At 39.1% G+C, this 15,902-nt stretch overlaps 1 protein-coding gene across 1 annotated transcript; it reads left to right on the forward strand.

The window, feature by feature from the left end:
- The first annotated feature begins 389 nt into the window (after positions 1-389).
- On the forward strand, positions 390-14,654 carry LOC117768947 (plastin-3-like). The gene is made up of 16 exons (XM_034597467.1): positions 390-487; positions 4,482-4,550; positions 5,514-5,665; positions 6,328-6,457; positions 6,596-6,728; positions 6,875-6,956; positions 7,210-7,375; positions 7,754-7,893; positions 8,611-8,706; positions 9,912-10,098; positions 10,194-10,272; positions 10,371-10,491; positions 10,609-10,742; positions 11,130-11,253; positions 11,544-11,668; positions 12,339-14,654. Exons 2-16 carry the CDS (start codon positions 4,490-4,492, stop codon positions 12,469-12,471), a joined length of 1,863 nt encoding a protein of 620 aa, XP_034453358.1. The 5' UTR covers positions 390-487; positions 4,482-4,489; the 3' UTR covers positions 12,472-14,654.
- Positions 14,655-15,902: the final 1,248 nt, after the last annotated feature.

Consider the following 15,902-nt stretch of genomic DNA (forward strand, 5'->3'; position numbering starts at 1 on the left):
GGTGTTTATATACAGTCTAAAGGTGTTTATATACAGTCTATAGGTGTTTATATACAGTCTATGGGACATACCTGTTTATATACAGTCTAAAGGTGTTTATATACAGTCTATAGGTGTTTATATACAGTCTATAGGTGTTTATATACAGTCTATGGGACATACCTGTTTATATACAGTCTAAAGGTGTTTATATACAGTCTATAGGTGTTTATATACAGTCTATGGGACATACCTGTTTATATACAGTCTAAAGGTGTTTATATACAGTCTATAGGTGTTTATATACAGTCTATGGGTCAGACATGACTGCTGCTGGCGGGGGAGGCTCGGTCGGGGAAGGAGTGGCGCGGAGGGGCGCGGAGGGGCGGAGCGGCGCTCTGCAGCGGGCGGTGTCAGCAGAAGAAAACGGGCCGGAGCAGCGGAGACAGGCGGACTCAGGGATCGTTTCACTCGGGTGATTGTACTGACTTGCACCAGCGGTCCTCAGGTAAGAGGAGGGAGGGAGCAGCTTGTTTCAGGGCGTTTTCTCTTGTCGCAGCTCTGTGTTAGTGAGCTGCAGAAAATAAGATTCAGACCCACTGCGGCACAAACAGCCTGCATCTGGTGTGATGAAGAATTTATGAGAACTGTGTAGACAAATGTGCAGTATTTATATATTTACTGGTTGTGTAGATTAGAATATGTATACATGTGTACAATACATGTGGAAATGCAATTTCCTTCCAATACAACATTTCCAGGGAGTACTATTAATGTTAGTCTTATGTACAAATGCCATTGTAATGCAACTGTATGAATATATATCAACATATTATGAATAACACTATTGACATTGTTCTGTATACTAGCTGATGTATCATATAGACTTTATATGCTATATATATATATATGTTACTATCTAGCCTAAAAGTTAAACATTTGATTTATCTATTAAGCTGCATTAACAAGACAATGTTTACACACCGTAATAATTGAATATGAGAAATTTAATCAGTACATTTAATGTTTTTATAAAATGGATCATTTATGTTAGTATTTAGTATTAGAAATGAATAAGGCAGTGACTTGGAGACAGTGCAGCAGCAGCAGCAGCAGCAGCAGGCATGTGTCAGGATGAATGGTGATGTGAAATGCATCGTCATTCTAAACTCAGACCGTGTGTGTGTGTGTGTGTGTGTGTGTGTGTGTGTGTGTGTGTGTGTGTGTGTGTGTGTGTGTGTGTGTGTGTGTGTGTGTGTGTGTGTGTGTGTGTCCATCATGAGTCCTGTACGTCCTGCAGTCATGTGCACGGTGGCTGGTGTGACTGGATGAATGAATCCTCACAGTCTAAATCTGGAGGACACACACCATTCGATCCCATGTGGAGTTAAATTTAACAAAATATTCCTCGACTGGTAATTCTGTGTGGAACTGTGTCATGTAATTTGATAACGCATTTATCCGATTATATGACTGATATAAAAACAAACCACCAACCTGCCTCCACTTTAAGAAAACTACCCAGAAATCTTAGGAAGGACGTGCCTCAGATTCCTCTGAATATGGTCTGTTCTTCCTGGAGTACTGACATCTGGTGGCAGCATTTTTATTTCTCTCTGATCCAAAAAGTCTTCATTTCAGTTATTTCACACTGAAAACATTCAAGATGTAATGATGAAAAATGTGTAAAAATACCAAAGAGAAATCATGTCTTCATGACCGATCACAAACATATCTTGAGTATAATTAACTTCCTATTTGCAGGAAACACATGCTTATAAACTATTGTTTTTAGGTTGTCAGAAGCTGTGTGTGTGTGTGTGTGTGTGTGTGTGTGTGTGTGTGTGTGTGTGTGTGTGTGTGTGTGTGTGTGTGTGTGTCTGCCTGACTATGTAACCCCTACGTTTGCATATTCAGGCTCAACCAAAGCCTATTTGCTTATTTGGCTGTGGTGTAACATGATCATGGTTGTGATTGGAAATCTGTGGAAGATGATTCTTGAGCCAAAATCGTTTGTCTTGTTTCTCGTAAAAGTCAGAAGTGGAGGAATGGAAAATGACTGGAAGTTTTTTTGTGTCACATCAGATATCACTTATTGATGTCTAAACAGTGAAATTGATCACTTTCTCAGTCCCATCACCGACGAAAGGATGAGATCTCTTTCTCTACATGATTAGTTGTAAGTCAGATGCCACTTATACCTGAGGCTAATCATGTTTGATTTGTCTGAACAGCTTTGTCTTCCATTGAGCTAGCAGGGCTTTGTTCCCTGCAGCAGCAAGCTTCACTCTCTGGCTAAATCATATTAAGTGCAGGCTAATCTCACTATCATTTATTATTACTGTATATGTGGGCTAATGTTTTCTACAACATTGTCTGACGTAGCGCTGCCCTGCGTCTTGCTGCTCAAAGTGTCATCCCAGTTTCAGATTTAATCAGATTTAGTGTTACTGAAGGGTCCTGTATGCCCTGATACATTCAGCTTCCTTATAAAGAATGTTTCCAGTAAGCTTTAATGTTTGTGGATGTATTAAGTGTCCATATACCATTCGCCAGCATTGTATTTGATTGGCAGAGCAAAAAGCACCAGTCTAAAAATATATAAACAAACAAAGAAACAAACAAACACTGTCCTTATAGCTAAATGTCACTATGGGTGTATCCCATCCACTGTATATAGAGACGAATGAGGTGTATCCAGCTCCTCACACTTTCCAGAAATTAAGCCAAAATATCTCTGATAAATGCCCTCAACCAATCCTGTTTTAGCTGTGATCGTGATGTTTCACTGACTTTGTTTTTATAGTACAACCAAACTTAAAATAAGTACTACTTAAAAGAACTACCATGTCAAATTTAGAAAAGTATTGTTCTTCTAAGTGGTACAGACTGATATTTTTTGTCATTCGGGTGAAATCACTCTTTAAGTTTCAGCTACTGTAAATGTAAATATGCAGATGTACATTTATATAAACAACAGGCGCATGTCACTCGTATCATAATGTGTCATATCTGTATTAGCTGGAACATAAATAGCTGTCTACACAAGCCATAATACAAATCTTCTATGCGCTCCATTACAGAATCATTTTACAGGAAAAGGCAATCCACATGAACCTATTAGATGTCATAAGGGTCTCTAGGCTTATGCAAGTGTAACACTAAGTGACTCTTTGTATAATAGATCAAGCTGCTGTCTGACTCGTGGCTGAGTTAACGGGGCTGTGCTCTTTGACAGCTGCAGTATGGCTCCAGGCTGACCCGAGCAAATAGAGGAGCACTGAACCCTTCGGACTGTTGTAACTCAAACACCAAGGCTAACAGAGCCCTGCGGCCATTCTGCTCCACAAGTCCGTGTTTGTTACGTCCTAAGACGTTTGATCCTCCTTCTCTGCTTGAATATCTTTAGCTTCAAAGACAAAAAGTTATCATCTGTGTCCTTTTGACATGTCTCATAAAAAGATGCATGAAAGAGAGATTAAACCATATCGTCCTGTTGACTGGGATGAATACTACAGCTGTGTGAATGAGATGTGAATGCAGCAATAAGCACTAGCCCTACTGTGACCATCACTGAGACACAAAGAACAGAAGATGGCAGTAGTGATAGATGTGGCAAACCCAGCGGACAGTCACATCAGGAAAAAGGAGCGTAAGAAGATTGTCAAGTTGTCAAGAGCTGAAAGCACAGCTAGAACAGATCTGGAAGGTGAAATGCAATGTGATCCCTGTGGTAATAAGAGCATGGCTCAGATCCCAGGTACAATATCTGAAGCCTCTGTTCAGAAGTGTGCAGTCCTAGGAACAGCTAAGATACTGCACACCCCCAAACTCCCAGGCCTCTGGTAGAGGACCCGGGCTTGAGGAAGACATACCACCCCACAGGATTACGAGGGAGATTTATATACAGTATATATATATATATCTATAAATATAGTTATCATTTCTAAGATGTCGTTATCAAACCCTTATGACAAATAAATGTAATTAGAGATTTTGCCTTTACAGTTTAACCATAAAACTTTATTAAAATAAAAGAAAGAATAAAAAAAACTCCAAATACAAACAAATACATATAATTTTATGGTAAGAAAATAAACATATTTTTTTTGCGTAAAATATAAACATAAATGTACATCTATCAGCAAATAAAATACAATACCAATATCTGTGAAAGGCTGATATCGTCCGATATTAACTAGCACATATCATTCAGGTTCTAATGAATACACACAGACAAAGAGATTTTTGGACTAATGAGAAATGACAGATTTATATGTGTGACAGTGACTAGCAGTCATCTCAACCCTAGTTTACCTTAAATCAACATACTACTTGTAAGAAGATAATAAAGATGATATCCCTTATGTTTAAAATGGTATGATATTATATATGTGTTAACCATAGTATGTGAAATCTTTCCACAGCTAAAGAGATATCGACTCTTGTTGTATATTAAATTGTATTTCCGTGCTTTCATGTTATGCTGTTTTATTTTATAGGTGTCAGTATGTCGAAAACCGTCAGTGCTGAGGAGATTGAGGAGATCAGGGAGGGCTTCCAGAAAGTGGGTGAGTAAAAAAAATCTATCACATCTGAAGTGGAGTTAAACCAGCTGACACACACATGTTCTTGTCGCGTGTGTGCACATCTGACAAACAGATTTTGTGCCAGAGATGAAACCTTTGAAACACTCACACCTCTTGTTGAGGAATGAAGTAGGATTTTCAAAATACACTTCTTGTTTTCTTGCCCAGAGTTAGATGAGAAGATTGATACAATTCTCAAGTATGTGTGAGTAGACAGTTAGCTTAGCTTAGCATAAAGGCTGGAAGCAAACAGCCTAGTTTTGTACAAAGGAAAGATATATATCTAATGCCTAAGTGCAAATTGACACCTTTGTAGCTTACCATTCTTGTCAGTGTGGTTGTTTTACAATAGAGATACAGGCTCAATCTTGCTCTGAAAGTGCTGTATGTGCTGTAACCTTCTTCATCAGTCCATTATCAAATGAGCTACTCTACTGATTCAGTGTTGTACTTCTGTGCAGGACTTGTAAGAAACACAGAAACCAAAAACTGACAAATCCAAGCAGCAGAGTTAGCAATATTATGACTTTTAATACGTCTAATATGGGTTAATGCTAGATCCTACAATTCCCATAATGCAACTTATGAGTTAGACCATCCTGGTGACATCATTAGGGTTTTAGGGAAACTCCTTCACTCTTTTCTCATGCTAAGCAGATCTCATCATGAGGAGCAGGCAGACTTTGTGGAGTGATTACTCCTCTCTTGCAAACAAGTAGGAACATGTGTAAATATGTGAAGCAGACAAGCAAAGGCAGAATCCAGACCCAAACGAGACACGTGGCATTTAGAACAGCAGACCCGCTACCTGTCATGAAGATACTGCTGAATGGAGTTTTATCAGTTGGAAAAAAGGGAAGAGCATCATGGGCTCTAATTAAAACAACTGTTCTGATTTCCTTCCTTGTCCCTGTTCCTCCTGCATCTGACCCCCTCTCTCTCCAGATGTGGATGGTAATGGCTACATCTGCGCCTCTGAACTCGGGAATCTCTTCCAAGAGGTGGGCTGTTCTTTGCCTGGATACCAGATCAGAGAACTGCTTCAGAGGCTGGACCGAAACAAAGACAGTCACATCAGTTTTGAAGAGTTCACGGCTGTAGGTAACACTAACTGACTAACTGACTAACTGACTGACCGACTAACTAACTAACTAACCACTTACTATCTTACTTACTGGATGAATGATCAACTAGCAAAAGGACCAACCATAGACGGTATATAATAATTGATGGCATGATTACTCCCCATAAGTGAAGCCAAATCATCTTGATTGCCCCTGGTGGCTGGTTGCAGTATAGGTCATAATCCCTGCCTCTTCCATGTTAGTGGATGGGACATGGACCAAAGTAAAAAGTACATGTCAAATACATTTTTCTCAAAGATGGTTTCTGTCATTTTAGTCAGTTCTTATCACAGAGATGTAGTCTGGCTTTATTTAGTTATTTGATGCTATAAAAAACAGGGTGAAATGTCATGATTGACAGCTGAGACTGACTTGCAATTGGTTGAGCGTGTGTATCGAAGAGACCTCAATACGCAGCTCCATCCCCCGACCACTACTGTGCAGATGAACTCCAAATGACGCCATTGGCACAAGATGGCAGCGTTCATAGGAAGTGGAGACATTTCATCCATCTTTATTTACAGTCTTTGGGACAAAAGTGTTTTAATTACCTATATTGATTTGTGTCTTGATAAATAAACAGGAACCACACTGTGATTCACTTTAAAATTGTGTGTTTTTGTGTATATGTTCAGATTTTCCAGGAACTGAAGGATGACCGCATGGCCCAGGGTTTCAGGAAAGCTCTCAACAAGAAAGAAGGCATCGTCGCCATCGGGGGCACCAGCGAGAGCTCTAGTGAAGGAACTCAACACTCAATCTCTGGTTAGTCAAACTAAATAACTTGTCTAACACTAACAGAGCGCTATGAAAGGGTTTGCTGCCCACTGTATTCAATGCCACCAAACCATGTCTATGAGAGTTTTTGCCTTGCAAAGTGACACTCAGTGCTCTGTATTTCAGAGCAGGAGCGCTTTGCCTTCGCCAACTATATCAACTCCTCTATGGAGAAGGATCCAGACTGTGCACATGTTCTGCCCATCAACCCCAGCACTGAAGCTCTGTTTAAAGCAGTGTCAGACGGCATCCTGATCTGGTAATCCCTATCATTTTATCATACAAGAAAAAAATCTTTCTCATTTAATCACTCAACTCAGTCTTTATCAGTATTTTATCCATAACTTCAATCTTTAACTTTTTTTTTGGCAACATCTCATTTTTGTCTCTTTTTTGTTGTTGCAGTAAACTCATCAACCTCTCTGTTCCTGACACCATCGATGAGAGAACCATCAACAAAAAGAAGCTCACTCCTTTCACCACACAGGTTGGTTAGCTGTTAAGCTAGTTAATCAGTTTTTTACTTCATTAAATAAATTATAAATATCACTGGCATCCTTGAGGTCTATTAAAAAATATAAATTACCTTCATATTCAAAACTGCATTATTAAATAAACAAAGATACATTATATCCCAATAATCCGACCTTAACTTTTGTCTGTATCATTAGCAGTTGAACATTTTGAAACTTATTTGATTCCTCACTTCCTGAAGTCAACTACTTTTTTCCTCCCAACAGGAGAATCTGAACTTGGCCTTGAATTCAGCGTCTGCCATCGGCTGCCAGGTCGTCAATATCGGAGCTCAGGATCTTAAGGAGGGTAAACCTCACCTGGTGCTCGGGCTCCTCTGGCAGATTATCAAGATCGGACTGTTTGCTGATATAGAGCTGAGCCGCAATGAAGGTGTGTACAAATACACACACATCTACACACTGTGTGTGGATATTTTAAAAGTAATGATAATAATAAAAGTCATATACTGACAAAGATTGACTTCTCCTGGTAATATGACCTTAACATCAGATTATGAAGTAGCAACTTTAGCATAGAAATGGTAGAGGGGCAACCTGATGGATAAATGGGTAGGGTGGTTTGATTCCTGGCTAGTCAGATCATTCATTGCTTTTCATTTACTGTCTTTCTCTCTTCCTGTCTATCTCCACTTTCTCTATCTAATAAAAAAAAGTACATGCATACTTATTAGATAGAACAGAAGAATTATACACTTGCATCCAAAATTGCAGCCACAAACCAGAGTCATGCTCGACTTTGTGTTCACAGCTATCGCAGCCTTGCTGGAGGAAGGGGAGACTCTGGAGGAGCTGATGAAACTCAGTCCTGAAGAGCTGCTGCTGCGCTGGGCCAATTTCCACCTAAAGAAAGTTGGCATGTCCATATCCAACTTTTCTGGAGACATTAAGGTAAACAATTTCCCTGTGAGGCCCAAACTTAATGTTGAGTGCACCGTTGTGAGTTGTAGTTTCCTTTTTAGAATTAGTTAATTCATTCATTAATTAGAAAAAAGTCATAATATTTAGAATTGTTGTTGTTGTTGTTGTAAATAACCAGATAGGAGAACCCCTGCTGGCTGGAGTTCCACTCCTTTCCTCCATGTCTGTGTGGTTCTTTCTTCAGACTAGACACAATTTCTTGCTCAGTCTTTTCAAAGTCCTGATAATGTGGCACTGACGAGCCGAAAGATAAAGTAAGTTGTTATTTGTGAAACTTATACTAAAGTATAGCTTAACAAGATGCTCCACATTTTAACACAGACAATAGGCTGTTCTACTGATATTGCCCTTGTTGCCCAGACTTTATTCTCGAAATATCAGAATTGTTTCCCTATTAAATGACCATAATACTCTGTCGTAAAATCCAGTAAACATTTCTTTTGCAAAATGTTTTTTTATTGTATATAGAAATTTATTGCATTATTGTAATATTTAATGTTGCATGTGATTTTGTTCATTGTCTGTAAAAATACAAAACGTAATGCTTGTAAAGTCAACCCGCAGAAGAACATGTTTGACATTTGTGGTTTGGAGTAATAATCGGTGTTGTTAATTGTGTGACTATGTCACATTATGTTTCTCTGTTTATTCTCTTGTGTGTGTTTTTGTGTGTCTGTCTCTGTGCAGGACTCCAAAGCGTATTTCCACCTGCTTGAGCAGATCGCTCCAGACGGCAGCAAAGAGGACGCTCCGCGAATCGAGGTCGATATGACTGGTGTCTATGTAAGTTGATAAGGAATTATGAAAACAGATAGAATATGCTATGTTGTATCTTAAGTCCTCAAAGTGTAATACACTTATTTACCTGATATAGTTTATTTATTCTCTCTTATTTTAGTTTGGGCATTACATTTGAAATCAGTGATGACTTTGGACCTCACTTGATCAACATGTTTAGGAATCTTCAGAACACATACACAAATATACTGTAGTACATTGAAACTTAGCTCTGTTGGTGCTTTTTATTTCAGGCTGAGTGGAAACTGACTTCCTGTCGAACTTCCTGCTTCCGTTAGGACTATATTAGGATCATGATATCATCCTGTTGTAGACAAGGTTCTAATCTCATTTCCCATTCTCTTTCATAACAAAATAAATACACTGTAAAACTCTGCAGCGTTAAACAAACACACAAGCATTGTGTTGACTGCAGTATGACAGCTACATTTGCCAAATGTAATTGCTGTCTTTAAGAATTTGTTTTCATTCCATTAACCCACTTTTGAAACTCAGCTAATCAATTCATATATTGCACACATACAGAATTCAATTTAGATTTTCGGGTGATGTCGTTTTCTTTTTTCCGACTCTTCAGCCATTAGAATCTTTCATGTCCACGTTAGTGGAAACACCGACATGTGTATAGAACTGAGAATTACCTCTTAAACTGCTTTCAGACATGCAATGAAGTTTCCCCTGAAATTTTCCGGAGGGGATAAATGTGAGAAGGCAAATGCCTGAGTCTTTTGCTCCTGACATTTCCAGAACTTTTTCTACCAGCTTCCTGCTTAAATGTCTGATTGAGCCTATGTGAGAATACAGCAGGAAGATATTGGCAAGCGAGTGGGTGTGTTGTTAGAGTTTCTAACATGCAACAGATGCAAAACTGAAAACCCCCCAAAAGAATACAAATATCTCAGAAAGAAAAACAAGTGACATACACATAGAATACACAGAGGAAGAAGATGTTAACTTGTAAAGACAAGGAGTTTTGAGAACGCACGTGATCTCCGCAATGGAATGTATATGTTATGTTGTGCAACCGACATGATCTACGCCTGAATGTTTGTCTGTTGTTATGGTACGTTCTTTATATGTGAAATGCAAACTCCTAAATGTCCCGACTTTTGAGTTCTATGTTTTGTAATAAAATGAGAATAATGTTCTGTATCCGAAATGACAGCTTATGTCTCCATGTGTGTTACCAGGAGAAGGATCTCATGAAGAGAGCAGAGTGTATGCTCCTACAGGCCGACCGCCTCGGCTGCCGACAGTTTGTGACGGCTACAGATGTCGTGTGTGGCAACGCCAAGCTCAACATGGCCTTCGTAGCCACGCTCTTCAACAAACACCCAGCTCTCACCAAACCAGAGAACCAGGACTGGCATCTGGAGAGTAAGCATGGATAAATAATCCCTTTGTCACACTTCACACATGTCCACTGTAGGAAGTATGTTTCTACACAGGTCAAAACCTTTCTGTCTCTCCAGGTGAGAGCAGAGAGGAGAAAACCTTCAGGAACTGGATGAACTCTCTCGGAGTCAGTCCTCATGTTCACCATATCTACGGGTCAGTATGTCGTCATCATTTTACTGGCTCCCTGCTGCACAGTTCACTGTTTACAGACACGTGTATATTCATGGCATTTAATGTGTGTGTTCATGCAGTGATCTGCAGGATGCCATGGTGATCCTCCAGCTTTATGAAAGGATTAAGGTGCCTGTGGACTGGGACCACAGAGTCAACCACCCTCCATTCAAAGTAATAGGAGGAGGACATTTAAAAAAGGTAAATATACAAACTATTGTCCACACGCCTCCAGTAAGTATCCTTTAAATAACAAGTTTTCAACCTGAAATACATGAGGAAGAAACAAAGGAAAAAGTATGTGTTTGTGTTCCACAGATAGAAAACTGTAACTATGCTGTGGAGCTGGGGAAGAACAAAGCAGGATTCTCTCTGGTGGGAATCGGGGGACAGGACCTCTATGATGGAAATGAGACTCTAACTCTGGCACTGGTCTGGCAGCTGATGAGGAGGTAATTGACTCTGTGTAATCAAACTTAAATTTATTACATGGGAAATTAACACAATCAATCAATCGACCTGGGTCATCAGGAATGGAAAGAAAGTCAGCATCTAGCGGCATTAAGATTCTGAATATTAGAGATGTTGTAGATGATTAAACAGGCAGTAGACAGTGGGTGGGGTTTCCTCAGCAGAGGATTAAAACTGGTAGAGTTCATGGCAACATCACATCACTTCAAACAAGCCATAGAAAAAACCAACCAGTGTAAATCTGGCTGAGAGGCACCAGTGACTGAGTATCCAATCATGTTTGTTCACCATAGTTACACAAAGGTGTTACAATCTGGAGGCATATGTACAATTTGATATTTAATCGTTTATAATCTTACTCTGTGCAGGTACACTTTGAATGTTCTTGAAGACCTTGGACATGGAGAAGTTGCAGGAGATGATTTGATAGTTTCATGGGTCAATAAGACGTTGGCTGAGGCTGGAAAGAGTTCATCCATCAAAAGCTTTAAGGTACAATTCACCTCAGTTTGATTTATACTTTACAATAAGAGAACATACATTTCATTGGATAAGGAAAAATCTGCTAGAATAACTCACTTACAATGATATATTTCCTAAATGTATTTTAGTAATTTTGTGTTATTACTGCAGGTAAATGCCAGTTGTATGCTGTTGTGTATACACTGTGATATTCAATAAATTCAGTATATGTGTGTGTGTGTGTGTGTGTGTGTGTGTGTGTGTGTGTGTGTGTGTGTGTGTGTGTGTGTGTGTGTCTGTGTGTCTGTCTGCCCTTTTAGGACAAATCAATTGGCACCAGTCTTCCAGTTCTGGACATCATTGATGCCATCCAGCCAAACAGTGTGAACTATGAGCTGGTGAAAACGGGAACACTGTCGGACGAAGACAAACTGGACAACGCCAAGTAATCACCTACCTGCCTCTCTCTGACTGTGTTTGCATTTGGCTGCTTCACAGTGTGTCCTTATACTTGTGTCTAAAACTTGAGCACACTTGTAGTTGCTTCAGGCATCGAGGCTCAGGTCGGCTGCTCCTCTCACATAATACATTTTATTGATAAAGCATTTTTAAAAGCGCCCAAAGACACTTTTCATAGGTTACATATCTGCTTGATGCCACCACCGCTGAAAGCATTTCAAAACATAATCTCTTCCAAAGGAGTTGGCAGACTCAACTGAGTTAAAGCAAACCAAAATCTGTTTTGTTTTAAATAAATACATGTATTTGTATCTATTATCATGCACTCATTCGCCCTCTTTTAAATTTCCTGCTCTGTTCATTGACAAATTATATAAATAAAATATTAAAATGTAATAATGTGTAATAATAGAGACAAGACAAGATTAGGCAACTGTAAAGGGGAGTCTTCAGGAGGGACTGTACAGTTTTCTCAGAACACCAGAGAAAATGCACAATAGATGTTAACTGTGAGTCAATAGTTGCAACTTTCAAAGACCACAGTGATGTACAGTTGATCAAAGAAAAATGTAAAGGTGGCAAATTGAGTTTCTCATTATGTTTCTCTCATGTACTACTTTGCCATCGTCATCCTAACTGAGCGTTTCCTGCACCAGGTATGCAGTTTCCATGGCGAGGAAGATTGGAGCGAAGGTCTACGCCCTGCCTGTAGAGTTGGTGGAGATCAACCCCAAGATGGTGATGACCATCTTCGCCTGCCTGATGGGAAGAGGCATGAAGAGGGCATAAAAGACACACACACACACACGCACACATGCACACACGCACACACGCACCCACGCACACACGCACACACGCACACACACGCTGACCGTTTGCCCGTTTGAATGAATGAGACCTGAAGAGAGGGAACACAGATATATAGTCTTGTTCTTTTAAGTGATTACGCTGCATTAGCCAAAAAGGAAGAGACACTCTATTCATCCGTCATAACACAGAAATAGACATTTGTGTACATTGATACGAACAATAGTGATACTCTGAGGGTTCAAAGGGAATGGGAATTTTTCTTGAAGGAGACATGTTATGCTCATTCAGTCATCAATCGGACTGCAGCATCTGTTCAGCCTCTGTGTGACACTTGGTTTTAGCTCCTCTGATTGGTCAGCTGGTCCTCTCTGTTGTGATTGATCAACCAATTCCAGCCTCAGTTAATTGGCTTCTGTCCTTGCTTTACCTGGCTTTGTTAGGATGGCGTGCCAGACTAGCCGCCGCCTTATACTTCCGGGGCATCATGATGTCACATGACCCCTCAGACTCCTGACGAGTGTTTTCTGTGGGGGAGAGGAGCTCCCTTTACCACTGACCTTGGGCTTTTAACTTTTACACACACAAAACAAATCTAGAGGAAAAATGGAAAAAGCACAACATGTCTACTTTGATGGTCAGACACTTTGCAGTAATGTGGTACTTCTGTAAAGTCCAAAGGAATTTGGGGTCATTATTTCTAGATCTCAGTTTTCTTTTTGGGCAGCAGAGTCACAAAATGCTTGTTGATATGAATATAAGAGTGAATGTGTTTCTTCAAATGTAAAAGCTGATACATGGGAAACATTTAGAAACAATGATCAGTCAACATCTCTCTGCCCTGTTGAAAGCAACAATTCAAGGTAGTCATGTGTCTGGTTTCTTCCCGATTGGATTCCTTCATTTTCCATCACACTTGAGAGTTAGGTGCCAGCTAGTTCACAGTATGAGCAGTTATTGTACTTAAGCCATAATATTCTTCACTGAATACCTTTTGGCCTTTTTTATATATGACCGAAGCTGTGCTACAATACAGACTTTCTACTAAAGAAAACAGCATCATGGTTTTTTATTTAAATTTTAATGTTCATTACCTTTTCCATTAATACTGAAGTAATCACAGTATTGAGTGAATGATTAGATAGAGTAATGGATGTAATATATTTGTACTTTCAAGCCATTTAAATTATCTTCTTTAAGGGAATTTAATGGGGTTAAGAAATATATATAATTTATCAAATAACATGAAAATCTTCCCTTAACTTGAATCTCATTAAGGATCTTAGTTTCATGCTATTTGGTAAATGTGTTTTTTTAACCCTTAAAGGTTATGACAGTGTATCATGTAATAATCCAATTAAAACTTATGAATATAATAGTATAATAGTTAATACAATAGTATCCATTAATTGACCCCAAATATGGAATGCATATCTAAATTTTAAGGTTAAATTTAAGTAAGAGAAAATCCTGTAATTTATTACAATATAATAAAGTATCCAGAATTTAACCAGAAATGTGGGTTTAAAATACCAGAATAGAATCCCTCACAATGTCATGCAGTTGAAAATACTTTAGACCCCGAACACAAACCAAACCCAACCTTCAACTAAAGGGGATAAGTGCTCATTGCTCCTATTTAAAAAAACAAATAACTGAATTTGTTTTGTTGGTCTATGCAATTTATGTTCTTCTTAGAATTAACACGTCAAAGCTGCTACTACTTATAACTGAGGAAAAAAAAGATGTCACCTCTCGTCAGTGTCCTTCCCTCTCATTTGTGAAAATGTTGCCTGGAGATAATTCCCAGGCTATTCATACAGGGACATGTGAATTAAATGATTCCACTGTCACTGATTTAAATATGAGTTCACTTATAAAAGCAAAATCCAAAGACAGATTTCTTGTCCTGTTTAAATCATTTTACATTTTGTTTAAATGCTGCAGCTGGATGTGGATGTGTTGTGATCAGGTTTGTTGCTGCTGATGATTACATTCCACAGTCAGTCAAAATGTTTCTCAGTTAAGCAGTTTCCACTCAGCGGTTTATTCTTACGGGTCATTTGGATTTTCACTGTAGGCAAAAGCAATTGCTTTACATCCTTGCAATACTTACATTCAGTGTGTCCAATCAGATCAATTATGTTTAATAAATGCATTTTTCCGTAAATTGTTTCTTTTTTCATTTCTGCTTGTCTCTCGTTTAATTTTTTTCAAAGAATTGTATGATTTGTATGATTGAGTATTAGGGATACTTAAAGGGGAAAAATAGATTTTGAGAATAAGGTGGTAATATTATGAGCATTAAGTTGTAATGTAATGAGGATTAAGTTGTTATATTATATTGTGAATATGTAATATTCTGAAAACGGATCCATTATCGCTGACCATGGTGCTCTGCTCTGAAGTGAGGCAGTAAGCACCTGATCTGATCAGCTGATACCCTGTTCTCCAGGGTAAACACCCAGCTGGATGCTCTCACACTGGTAAGAATCAGCACCCACAAGGAGACACTGAAGCAGGATCAGGCTCAAAATGCACAGGTACAAAAGAAGTCCAGCAAGGCAGAGGTATCGATATCTGCAGACAAAAAGGAACAAATCTAGAAACTATAATGGTGGCACGCTGTCCACAAAAGTAACAAGAAAAGTGCAGTGTGCAGGTGTCATACATTAGGGCCGGTTAGGGTGATCAGGACACACAGGAGGATCAGGAGGTGATTTAAGTTTGACAAATAAATAAAAAAGGAAAAAAAGGTAATATGACTCAACTCAGATGTGACAGGTGTAACCAGCTGCTGTGGCTGGAAATGGAGAGGACGAGAGTGGTGAGATTAAACTGAACCAGAAGCGCTGGGTGTGGTCCATGAACCGGAACAACAACCTGAAAGATGCTAAACACTGGGTAGAGCTAAGACGAACCAACTGTGAGATGGTCCTCTGTGAGATTTTTAACTTCAAACAACACATCTAAAAATGAACCTAGTCATCTCTGTCGTTATTCAGATAAAGATATTGTCTCATGTATTAGTCCATAATGAAAGAATAGATGTATGTGGGTCATTTGCATTAACAAAACAGTGCTGTTTTCAGGCCGTCCCTATTTAAAGAGTGGTGCTGATATGAAATGCAGTATGGACACCTGCAATGTGTCAACAAGTGGCTTTTGAGCTTGCTGGATGTGCCTCGAGTCTATTTCAATAAATCATGTCACATTTGATCCCACAGAAATTCTTAATGTTCTGTATTTATATGCCACTTTTCTATTCTTGATGGCCATCGCTCAAAGCACTTACTGCACAGCCTAGCCATTCACCCATTAACACACACATTCATACAGAGTATCTATGTGCAGCACTTTCTCTTTCACACACCGCTCACACACTGACAATTAAAAAGATAGATAAATAAAAC

The sequence above is a fragment of the Hippoglossus hippoglossus genome, chromosome 10 (assembly GCF_009819705.1).
Source record: "Hippoglossus hippoglossus isolate fHipHip1 chromosome 10, fHipHip1.pri, whole genome shotgun sequence".
Lineage (NCBI taxonomy): Eukaryota > Metazoa > Chordata > Actinopteri > Pleuronectiformes > Pleuronectidae > Hippoglossus > Hippoglossus hippoglossus.